This window comes from Ranitomeya variabilis, chromosome 2 (genome assembly GCF_051348905.1).
Source record: "Ranitomeya variabilis isolate aRanVar5 chromosome 2, aRanVar5.hap1, whole genome shotgun sequence".
Taxonomy (NCBI): Eukaryota; Metazoa; Chordata; class Amphibia; order Anura; family Dendrobatidae; genus Ranitomeya; species Ranitomeya variabilis.
This window is the reverse complement of record NC_135233.1, coordinates 195,203,133-195,216,489: the sequence shown is the minus strand read 5'-3', so window position 1 is coordinate 195,216,489 and position 13,357 is coordinate 195,203,133. Positions and strand designations below refer to the sequence as shown.

General features: G+C 46.7%; 1 protein-coding gene across 2 annotated transcripts in view; it reads left to right on the top strand.

Annotated features, from left to right (window-relative positions):
• FRMPD3 (FERM and PDZ domain containing 3) overlaps positions 1-13,357 on the top strand; it is a 371,292-nt gene that overhangs the window by 204,211 nt on the left and 153,724 nt on the right. For both annotated transcript variants that reach the window (XM_077283386.1, XM_077283387.1), the window contains one exon: positions 129-233. In XM_077283386.1, the coding sequence (XP_077139501.1) occupies positions 129-233 (105 nt within the window). The remainder of the gene's footprint in view (positions 1-128; positions 234-13,357) is intronic.

The following is a 13,357-nucleotide window of genomic DNA, read 5'->3' as shown; positions in this document are numbered from 1 at the left end:
CAATAGTATACCCTCTTGTCATGTGAGATCACAGACGTTTCAAAGTGAAACAAATCTTTCATGTCATCATTGTTCTGCATATGCACAACTACTGTATTAAGACTTCGGTATTTCTGTTTCCTAAACAGTCTCCTAAATCTGCCTTTATAAGTGCAGCCAAGAAGGAGAAACTTCGCTCCAATCCAGGAAGAGTGCGATTTTCTGAACTTGTGACTGTGGGAGACACAGATGCAGTAAGTTATACACAAAACTGTGGTTGTGTTAGGGGTAAACCTGCTTGGCACTTCTGTTCACAGTAGCTTTTGTTGTTCCGTATACATTACTTTTAATATTGCTAATTTTTTTATGTTTTGACTTATTTCCACCAAACATAAGGAAGCTGACAAAGCAGTATATAAATCATAGCTGTCTTAATACAATATACCTTTCTGGTGCAACTCTGGAAATGTATTGTAAGGCTGGCACAGTTATGGAAAGGGACTGTATGGCTGACACCATTATGGAGAGGGACTGTATGGCTGGCACAGTTAGGGAGAGGCAGTATGTAGCTAGCACTGTCCTGGAGGAGCACTGTACGGCTACACAGTTATGGAAAGGTACTGTATTGGTGGCACAGTTATGGGGATATACTATTTGGCTTGCACAGTTATGGAGCGGCATTACATGGCTGGCACCGTTATGGAGCAACCCTGTGTAGCTGGCATTGTTATGGAGATGAACTCTATGGCTGCACAGTTATAGTGAGACACTGTATAGCTTGCACAGTTATAGAGAGGGACTATGACTGGCACTGTTATGGAGAGGCACTATATGACTGGCCGCATTATAGAGATGCACTATATTGCTGGCACAGTTATGAGAAGAACTCTATGGCTGCACAGTTATGGAGATGAACTCTATGGCTGCACAGTTATGGAGAAGAACTCTATGGCTGCACAGTTATGGAAAAACTCTATGGCTGCACAGTTATGGAGATGAAGTCTATGGCTGCACAGTTATGGATAAGAACTCTATGGCTGCACAGTTATGGATAAGAACTCTATGGCTGCATAGTTATGGAGATGAACTCTATGGCTGCACAGTTATGGAGAAGAACTCTATAGCTGCACAGTTATGGAGAGGCACTCTATGGCTGCACAGTTATGGAGAGGCACTCTATGGCTGCACAGTTATGAAGATGAACTCTATGGCTGCACAGTTATGGAAAAGAACTCTATGGCTGCACAGTTATGGAGAGGCACTCTATGGCTGCACAGTTATGGAGAGGCACTCTATGGCTGCACAGTTATGGAGATGAACTCTATGACTGCACAGTTATGGAGATGAACTCTATGGCTGCACAGTTATGGAGAAGAACTCTATGGCTGCACAGTTATGAAGATGAAATCTATGGCTGCACAGTTATGGAGATGAACTCTATGGCTGCACAGTTATGAAGATGAACTCTATGGCTGCACAGTTATGGAGATGTACTCTATGGCTGCACAGTTATGGAGAGGCACTCTATGGCTGTACAGTTATGGAGATGAACTCTATGGCTGCACAGTTATGGAGATGAACTCTATGGCTGCACAGTTATGGAGAGGCACTCTATGGCTGCACAGTTATGGAGAGGCACTCTATGGCTGCACAGTTATGGAGAGGCACTCTATGGCTGTACAGTTATGGAGAAGAACTCTATGGCTGCACAGTTATGGAGAAGAACTCGATGGCTGCACAGTTATGGAGATGAACTCTATGGCTGCACAGTTATGGAGATGACCTCTATGGCTGCACAGTTATGGAGATGACCTCTATGGCTGCACAGTTATGAAATCTATGGCTGCACAGTTATGGAGAAGAACTGTATGGCTGCACAGATATGGAGAGGCACTCTATGGCTGCACAGTTATGGAGATGAACTCTATGGCTGCACAGTTATGGAGAGGCATTCTATGGCTGCACAGTTATGGAGAGGCACTCTATGGCTGCACAGTTATGGAGATGAACTCTATGGCTGCACAGTTATGGAGAGGCACTCTATGGCTGCACAGTTATGGAGAAGAACTCTATGGCTGCACAGTTATGGAGATGAACTCTATGGCTGCACAGTTATGGAGAAGAACTCTATGGCTGCACAGTTATGGAGATGAACTCTATGGCTGCACAGTTATGGAGAGGCACTCTATGGCTGCACAGTTATGGAGATGAAGTCTGTGGCTGCACAGTTATGGATAAGAACTCTATGGCTGCACAGTTATGGAGATGAACTCTATGGCTGCACAGTTATGGAGATGAACTCTATGGCTGCACAGTTATGGAAAAGAACTCTATGGCTGCACAGTTATGGAGAGGCACTCTATGGCTGCACAGTTATGGAGATGAACTCTATGGCTGCACAGTTATGGAGATGAACTCTATGGCTGCACAGTTATGGAGAGGCACTCTATGGCTGCACAGTTATGGAGATGAACTCTATGGCTGCACAGTTATGGAGATGACCTCTATGGCTGCACAGTTATGGAGATGACCTCTATGGCTGCACAGTTATGAAATCTATGGCTGCACAGTTATGGAGAAGAACTGTATGGCTGCACAGTTATGGAGAGGCACTCTATGGCTGCACAGTTATGGAGATGAACTCTATGGCTGCACAGTTATGGAGAGGCATTCTATGGCTGCACAGTTATGGAGAGGCACTCTATGGCTGCACAGTTATGGAGATGAACTCTATGGCTGCACAGTTATGGAGAGGCACTCTATGGCTGCACAGTTATGGAGAAGAACTCTATGGCTGCACAGTTATGGAGATGAACTCTATGGCTGCACAGTTATGGAGAAGAACTCTATGGCTGCACAGTTATGGAGATGAACTCTATGGCTGCACAGTTATGGAGAGGCACTCTATGGCTGCACAGTTATGGAGATGAAGTCTGTGGCTGCACAGTTATGGATAAGAACTCTATGGCTGCACAGTTATGGAGATGAACTCTATGGCTGCACAGTTATGGAGATGAACTCTATGGCTGCACAGTTATGGAAAAGAACTCTATGGCTGCACAGTTATGGAGAGGCACTCTATGGCTGCACAGTTATGGAGATGAACTCTATGGCTGCACAGTTATGGAGATGAACTCTATGGCTGCACCGTTATGGAGAGGCACTCTATGGCTGCACAGTTATGGAGACGAACTCTATGGCTGCACAGTTATGGAGAAAAACTCTATGGCTGCACAGTTATGGAGATGAACTCTATGGCTGCACAGTTATGAAGATGAACTCTATGGCTGCACAGTTATGGAGAGGCACTCTATGGCTGCACAGTTATGGAGATGAACTCTATGGCTGCACAGTTATGGAGAGGCACTCTATGGCTGCACAGTTATGGAGATGAACTCTATGGCTGCACAGTTATGGAGAAGAACTCTATGGCTGCACAGTTATGGAGATGAACTCTATGGCTGCACAGTTATGAAGATGAACTCTATGGCTGCACAGTTATGGAGATGAACTCTATGGCTGCACAGTTATGGAGAGGCACTCTATGGCTGCACAGTTATGGAGATGAACTCTATGGCTGCACAGTTATGGAGATGAACTCTATGGCTGCACAGTTATGGAGAAGAACTCTATGGCTGCACAGTTATGGAGAAGAACTCTGTGGTTGCACAGTTATGGAGATGAACTCTATGGCTGCGCAGTTATGAAGATGAACTCTATGGCTGCACAGTTATGGAGATGACCTCTATGGATGCACAGTTATGGAGATGACCTCTATGGCTGCACAGTTATGAAATCTATGGCTGCACCGTTATGGAGAAGAACTGTATGGCTGCACAGTTATGGAGAGGCACTCTATGGCTGCACAGTTATGGAGATGAACTCTATGGCTGCACAGTTATGGAGAGGCATTCTATGGCTGCACAGTTATGGAGAGGCACTCTATGGCTGCACAGTTATGGAGATGAACTCTATGGCTGCACAGTTATGGAGATGAACTCTATGGCTGCACAGTTATGGAGATGAACTCTATGGCTGCACAGTTATGGAGATGAACTCTATGGCTGCACAGTTATGAAGATGAACTCTATGGCTGCACAGTTATGGAGATGAACTCTATGGCTGCACAGTTATGAAGATGAACTCTATGGCTGCACAGTTATGAAGATGAACTCTATGGCTGCACAGTTATGGAGATGAACTCTATGGCTGCACAGTTATGGAGAGGCACTCTATGGCTGCACAGTTATGGAGATGAACTCTATGGCTGCACCGTTATGGAGATGAACTCTATGGCTGCACAGTTATGAAGATGAACTCTATGGCTGCACAGTTATGGAGAAGAACTCTATGGCTGCACAGTTATGAAGATGAACTCTATGGCTGCACAGTTATGGAGAGGCACTCTATGGCTGCACAGTTATGGAGATGAACTCTATGACTGCACAGTTATGGAGATGAACTCTATGGCTGCACAGTTATGGAGAAGAACTCTATGGCTACACAGTTATGAAGATGAACTCTATGGCTGCACAGTTATGAAGATGAACTTTATGGCTGCACAGTTATGGAGATGTACTCTATGGCTGCACAGTTATGGAGAGGCACTCTATGGCTGCACAGTTATGGAGATGAACTCTATGGCTGCACAGTTATGGAGATGAACTCTATGGCTGCACAGTTATGGAGATGAACTCTATGGCTGCACAGTTATGGAGATGAACTCTATGGCTGCACAGTTATGGAGAAGAACTCTATAGCTGCACAGTTATGGAGAGGCACTCTATGGCTGCACAGTTATGGAGAGGCACTCTATGGCTGCACAGTTATGGAGAGGTACTCTATGGCTGTACATTTATGGAGAAGAACTCTATTGCTGTACAGTTATGGAGAAGAACTCTATGGTTGCACAGTTATGGAGAAGAACTCGATGGCTGCACAGTTATGGAGATGAACTCTATGGCTGCACAGTTATGGAGATGACCTCTATGGCTGCACAGTTATGGAGATGACCTCTATGGCTGCACAGTTATGAAATCTATGGCTGCACAGTTATGGAGAAGAACTGTATGGCTGCACAGTTATGGAGAGGCACTCTATGGCTGCACAGTTATGGAGATGAACTCTATGGCTGCACAGTTATGGAGAGGCACTCTATGGCTGCACAGTTATGGAGATGAACTCTATGGCTGCACAGTTATGGAGATGAACTCTATGGCTGCACAGTTATGGAGATGAACTCTATGGCTGCACAGTTATGAAGATGAACTCTATGGCTGCACAGTTATGGAGATGAACTCTATGGCTGCACCGTTATGGAGATGAACTCTATGGCTGCACAGTTATGAAGATGAACTCTATGGCTGCACAGTTATGGAGAAGAACTCTATGGCTGCACAGTTATGGAGATGAACTCTATGGCTGCACAGTTATGAAGATGAACTCTATGGCTGCACAGTTATGGAGATGAACTCTATGGCTGCACAGTTATGGAGAGGCACTCTATGGCTGCACAGTTATGGAGAGGCACTCTGTGGCTGCACAGTTATGGAGAGGCACTCTATGGCTGCACAGTTATGGAGATGAACTCTATGACTGCACAGTTATGAAGATGAACTCTATGGCTGCACAGTTATGGAGAAGAACTCTATGGCTGCACAGTTATGAAGATGAACTCTATGGCTGCACAGTTATGGAGATGAACTCTATGGCTGCACAGTTATGGAGATGTACTCTATGGCTGCACAGTTATGGAGAGGCACTCTATGGCTGCACAGTTATGGAGAGGAACTCTATGGCTGCACAGTTATGGAGATGAACTCTATGGCTGCACAGTTATGGAGATGAACTCTATGGCTGCACAGTTATGGAGATGAACTCTATGGCTGCACAGTTATGGAGAAGAACTCTATAGCTGCACAGTTATGGAGAGGCACTCTATGGCTGCACAGTTATGGAGAGGCACTCTATGGCTGCACAGTAATGGAGAGGCACTCTATGGCTGTACAGTTATGGAGAAGAACTCTATTGCTGTACAGTTATGGAGAAGAACTCTATGGTTGTGCGGAGCGCCCCCCACACCGCCGCAGGGCCGAGGGGTACCCGGAGCCGGGCCTCTAGGTCTCAGTCCTGGGGTTGTCACGGTGGCAAGACCCGGTCCGTGGCCCTGTCCGTCAGTGGGGGACGTCCGGTGAAATAGGTGGTGATAACGGTGGTGTAGCGGTGCAGTTGTGGGGTGCAGGTCGCGGTAAATAACGAGGACACCAGGTTGCAGTCTCTTTACCTCTTTACTGGAGATCTCTGAGTCCTCAGTCCAGAATACGGTTCACCAGGCTGCGCAAGTCCGGCCGGTCCAATGGCACCTCCAGAGTTCTCTTCACAGGTGGAAATCAGTGCCTTCCTTCTTAGCGCTGTGTGTTGTAGTCCTTCCCTGCTGTGCTCACGGAAAGTACCCCACAACTGTTGTGTCTGTTTCTTAAGTTCCCTCACAGCTCGATTAGATGTTCCTCTCTTATTCCATCCCTCCCTGTTATTCAGGTTGGAACGGCACCCGTTTGTCAGGTAGGCCTGGAGTTCTTCCGGGACCCTAGTGACGCCCCTCTCCCGCAATTGCCCCCCAAGACTTCATAGGTGATATGTGGTAGACAGCCCGCCTGAGACTGACTGTCCTGCCGCTGTTTGGAGTATGGCTTAAAGCTGTATATTATTCCACTCCCTCGGCGTTCCGGCCACCGGTAATGCGCCTCAGCAAGGTGCTGCCTCTTTCAACAAAACCCCTGCTGGTATTCTCCTTCTGCTTGATCTCGTTTCTCACTCAGCACAATCTATCTCGCTTCTAGTCCTTTCTTGGGCACCGCCGCTATGCTGAGCAGGCACGGTCCCGTTACGTTCTTTCCGATGCCAAGCCTCTGCCAGGATCCCACCCCTGGCAGAGACCCTACTGTCTCTTCCTCCACAACACCCTCTCTCACTAGGTGTTGCTTCGTTCAATCCAGTCAGCGTTCTAACTAACTTCCTGCCTGACCCCCAGTTTACCCACTATGGTGGGGAGTGGCCTAATGAATAGCACCCTTAGCTCCCCCCGGAGGCCCTGCTGTGAAACATATTTGTGTCTGTGATACCTGATCAGAGGAACTCCTTCAGTGCCATCGAACGCATCATGGCTCCCCTTAGTGGCGAAGCCACAGTACTGCAACGACCAGGACTCTGGGGCGCTGCAGTTGCACAGTTATGGAGAAGAACTCGATGGCTGCACAGTTATGGAGATGAACTCTATGGCTGCACAGTTATGGAGATGACCTCTATGGCTGCACAGTTATGGAGATGACCTCTATGGCTGCACAGTTATGAAATCTATGGCTGCACAGTTATGGAGAAGAACTGTATGGCTGCACAGTTATGGAGAGGCACTCTATGGCTGCACAGTTATGGAGATGAACTCTATGGCTGCACAGTTATGGAGAGGCATTCTATGGCTGCACAGTTATGGAGAGGCACTCTATGGCTGCACAGTTATGGAGATGAACTCTATGGCTGCACAGTTATGGAGAGGCACTCTATGGCTGCACAGTTATGGAGAAGAACTCTATGGCTGCACAGTTATGGAGATGAACTCTATGGCTGCACAGTTATGGAGAAGAACTCTATGGCTGCACAGTTATGGAGATGAACTCTATGGCTGCACAGTTATGGAGAGGCACTCTATGGCTGCACAGTTATGGAGATGAACTCTATGGCTGCACAGTTATGAAGATGAACTCTATGGCTGCACAGTTATGGAGATGAACTCTATGGCTGCACAGTTATGAAGATGAACTCTATGGCTGCACAGTTATGGAGATGAACTCTATGGCTGCACCGTTATGGAGATGAACTCTATGGCTGCACAGTTATGAAGATGAACTCTATGGCTGCACAGTTATGGAAAAGAACTCTATGGCTGCACAGTTATGGAGAGGCACTCTATGGCTGCACAGTTAAGGAGAGGCACTCTATGGCTGCACAGTTATGGAGAGGCACTCTATGGCTGCACAGTTATGGAGATGAACTCTATGACTGCACAGTTATGGAGATGAACTCTATGGCTGCACAGTTATGGAGAAGAACTCTATGGCTGCACAGTTATGAAGATGAACTCTATGGCTGCACAGTTATGGAGATGAACTCTATGGCTGCACAGTTATGAAGATGAACTCTATGGCTGCACAGTTATGGAGATGTACTCTATGGCTGCACAGTTATGGAGAGGCACTCTATGGCTGCACAGTTATGGAGATGAACTCTATGGCTGCACAGTTATGGAGATGAACTCTATGGCTGCACAGTTATGGAGATGAACTCTATGGCTGCACAGTTATGGAGAAGAACTCTATAGCTGCACAGTTATGGAGAGGCACTCTATGGCTGCACAGTTATGGAGAGGCACTCTATGGCTGCACAATTATGGAGAGGCACTCTATGGCTGTACAGTTATGGAGAAGAACTCTATTGCTGTACAGTTATGGAGAAGAACTCTATGGTTGCACAGTTATGGAGAAGAACTCGATGGCTGCACAGTTATGGAGATGAACTCTATGGCTGCACAGTTATGGAGATGACCTCTATGGCTGCACAGTTATGGAGATGACCTCTATGGCTGCACAGTTATGAAATCTATGGCTGCACAGTTATGGAGAAGAACTGTATGGCTGCACAGTTATGGAGAGGCACTCTATGGCTGCACAGTTATGGAGATGAACTCTATGGCTGCACAGTTATGGAGAGGCATTCTATGGCTGCACAGTTATGGAGAGGCACTCTATGGCTGCACAGTTATGGAGATGAACTCTATGGCTGCACAGTTATGGAGAGGCACTCTATGGCTGCACAGTTATGGAGATGAACTCTATGGCTGCACAGTTATGGAGAGGCACTCTATGGCTGCACAATTGTGGAGAAGAACTCTATGGCTGCACAGTTATGGAGATGAACTCTATGGCTGCACAGTTATGGAGAGGCACTCTATGGCTGCACAGTTATGGAGATGAACTCTATGGCTGCACAGTTATGGAGATGACCTCTATGGCTGCACAGTTATGGAGATGACCTCTATGGCTGCACAGTTATGAAATCTATGGCTGCACAGTTATGGAGAAGAACTGTATGGCTGCACTGTTATGGAGAGGCACTCTATGGCTGCACAGTTATGGAGATGAACTCTATGGCTGCACAGTTATGGAGAGGCATTCTATGGCTGCACAGTTATGGAGAGGCACTCTATGGCTGCACAGTTATGGAGATGAACTCTATGGCTGCACAGTTATGGAGAGGCACTCTATGGCTGCACAGTTATGGAGATGAACTCTATGGCTGCACAGTTATGGAGAGGCACTCTATGGCTGCACAATTGTGGAGAAGAACTCTATGGCTGCACAGTTATGGAGATGAACTCTATGGCTGCACAGTTATGGAGAGGCACTCTATGGCTGCACAGTTATGGAGATGAAGTCTGTGGCTGCACAGTTATGGATAAGAACTCTATGGCTGCACAGTTATGGAGATGAACTCTATGGCTGCACAGTTATGGAGATGAACTCTATGGCTGCACAGTTATGGAAAAGAACTCTATGGCTGCACAGTTATGGAGAGGCACTCTATGGCTGCACAGTTATGGAGATGAACTCTATGGCTGCACAGTTATGGAGATGAACTCTATGGCTGCACAGTTATGGAGAGGCACTCTATGGCTGCACAGTTATGGAGATGAACTCTATGGCTGCACAGTTATGGAGATGACCTCTATGGCTGCACAGTTATGGAGATGACCTCTATGGCTGCACAGTTATGAAATCTATGGCTGCACAGTTATGGAGAAGAACTGTATAGCTGCACAGTTATGGAGTGGCACTCTATGGCTGCACAGTTATGGAGATGAACTCTATGGCTGCACAGTTATGGAGAGGCATTCTATGGCTGCACAGTTATGGAGATGAACTCTATGGCTGCACAGTTATGGAGAGGCACTCTATGGCTGCACAGTTATGGACAAGAACTCTATGGCTGCACAGTTATGGAGAAGAACTCTATGGCTGCACAGTTATGGAGATGAACTCTATGGCTGCACAGTTATGGAGATGAACTCTATGGCTGCACAGTTATGGAGAGGCACTCTATGGCTGCACAGTTATGGAGATGAAGTCTGTGGCTGCACAGTTATGGATAAGAACTCTATGGCTGCACAGTTATGGAGATGAACTCTATGGCTGCACAGTTATGGAGATGAACTCTATGGCTGCACAGTTATGGAAAAGAACTCTATGGCTGCACAGTTATGGAGAGGCACTCTATGGCTGCACAGTTATGGAGATGAACTCTATGGCTGCACAGTAATGGAGATGAACTCTATGGCTGCACAGTTATGGAGAGGCACTCTATGGCTGCACAGTTATGGAGATGAACTCTATGGCTGCACAGTTATGGAGAAGAACTCTATGGCTGCACAGTTATGGAGATGAACTCTATGGCTGCACAGTTATGGAGAGGCACTCTATGGCTGCACAGTTATGGAGATGAACTCTATGGCTGCACAGTTATGGAGATGAACTCTATGGCTGCACAGTTATGGAGAGGCACTCTATGGCTGCACAGTTATGGAGATGAACTCTATGGCTGCACAGTTATGGAGAAGAACTCTATGGCTGCACAGTTATGGAGATGAACTCTATGGCTGCACAGTTATGAAGATGAACTCTATGGCTGCACAGTTATGGAGATGAACTCTATGGCTGCACAGTTATGGAGAGGCACTCTATGGCTGCACAGTTATGGAGATGAACTCTATGGCTGCACAGTTATGGAGAAGAACTCTATGGCTGCACAGTTATGGAGAAGAACTCTGTGCTTGCACAGTTATGGAGATGAACTCTATGGCTGCGCAGTTATGAAGATGAACTCTATGGCTGCACAGTTATGGAGATGACCTCTATGGCTGCACAGTTATGGAGAGGCACTCTATGGCTGCACAGTTGTGGAGAAGAACTCTATGGCTGCACAGTTATGGAGATGAACTCTATGGCTGCACAGTTATGGAGAGGCACTCTATTGCTGCACAGTTATGGAGATGAAGTCTGTGGCTGCACAGTTATGGATAAGAACTCTATGGCTGCACAGTTATGGAGATGAACTCTATGGCTGCACAGTTATGGAGATGAACTCTATGGCTGCACAGTTATGGAGAGGCACTCTATGGCTGCACAGTTATGGAGATGAAGTCTGTGGCTGCACAGATATGCATAAGAACTCTATGGCTGCACAGTTATGGAGATGAACTCTATGGCTGCACAGTTATGGAGATGAACTCTATGGCTGCACAGTTATGGAAAAGAACTCTATGGCTGCACAGTTATGGAGAGGCACTCTATGGCTGCACAGTTATGGAGATGAACTCTATGGCTGCACAGTTATGGAGATGACCTCTATGGCTGCACAGTTATGGAGAGGCACTCTATGGCTGCACAGTTGTGGAGAAGAACTCTATGGCTGCACAGTTATGGACATGAACTCTATGGCTGCACAGTTATGGAGAGGCAGTCTATGGCTGCACAGTTGTGGAGAAGAACTCTATGGCTGCACAGTTATGGAGATGAACTCTATGGCTGCACAGTTATGGAGAGGCACTCTATGGCTGCACAGTTATGGAGATGAACTCTATGGCTGCACAGTTATGGAGATGAACTCTATGGCTGCACAGTTATGGAAAAGAACTCTATGGCTGCACAGTTATGGAGAGGCACTCTATGGCTGCACAGTTATGGAGATGAACTCTATGGCTGCACAGTTATGGAGATGAACTCTATGGCTGCACAGTTATGGAGAGGCACTCTATGGCTGCACAGTTATGGAGATGAACTCTATGGCTGCACAGTTATGGAGATGACCTCTATGGCTGCACAGTTATGGAGATGACCTCTATGGCTGCACAGTTATGAAATCTATGGCTGCACAGTTATGGAGAAGAACTGTATGGCTGCACAGTTATGGAGAGGCACTCTATGGCTGCACAGTTATGGAGATGAACTCTATGGCTGCACAGTTATGGAGAGGCATTCTATGGCTGCACAGTTATGGAGATGAACTCTATGGCTGCACAGTTATGGAGAGGCACTCTATGGCTGCACAGTTATGGAGAAGAACTCTATGGCTGCACAGTTATGGAGAAGAACTCTATGGCTGCACAGTTATGGAGATGACCTCTATGGCTGCACAGTTATGGAGAGGCACTCTATGGCTGCACAGTTATGGAGATGAAGTCTGTGGCTGCACAGTTATGGATAAGAACTCTATGGCTGCATAGTTATGGAGATGAACTCTATGGCTGCACAGTTATGGAGATGAACTCTATGGCTGCACAGTTATGGAAAAGAACTCTATGGCTGCACAGTTATGGAGAGGCACTCTATGGCTGCACAGTTATGGAGATGAACTCTATGGCTGCACAGTTATGCAGATGAACTCTATGGCTGCACAGTTATGGAGAGGCACTCTATGGCTGCACAGTTATGGAGATGAACTCTATGGCTGCACAGTTATGGAGATGAACTCTATGGCTGCACAGTTATGAAGATGAACTCTATGGCTGCACAGTTATGGAGAGGCACTCTATGGCTGCACAGTTATGGAGATGAACTCTATGGCTGCACAGTTATGGAGATGAACTCTATGGCTGCACAGTTATGGAGATGAACTCTATGGCTGCACAGTTATGGAGAAGAACTCTATGGCTGCACAGTTATGGAGATGAACTCTATGGCTGCACAGTTATGGAGAGGCACTCTATGGCTGCACAGTTATGAAGATGAACTCTATGGCTGCACAGTTATGGAGATGAACTCTATGGCTGCACAGTTATGGAGAGGCACTCTATGGCTGCACAGTTATGGAGATGAACTCTATGGCTGCACAGTTATGGAGATGAACTCTATGGCTGCACAGTTATGGAGAAGAACTCTATGGCTGCACAGTTATGGAGAAGAACTCTGTGGTTGCACAGTTATGGAGATGAACTCTATGGCTGCGCAGTTATGAAGATGAACTCTATGGCTGCACAGTTATGGAGATGACCTCTATGGCTGCACAGTTATGGAGATGACCTCTATGGCTGCACAGTTATGAAATCTATGGCTGCACAGTTATGGAGTAGAACTGTATGGCTGCACAGTTATGGAGAGGCACTGTATGGCTGCACAGTTATGGAGATGAACTCTATGGCTGTACAGTTATGGAGAGGCATTCTATGGCTGCACAGTTATGGAGAGGCACTCTATGGCTGCACAGTTATGGAGATGAACTCTATGGCTGCACAGTTATGGAGATGAACTCTATGGCTGCACAGTTATGGAGA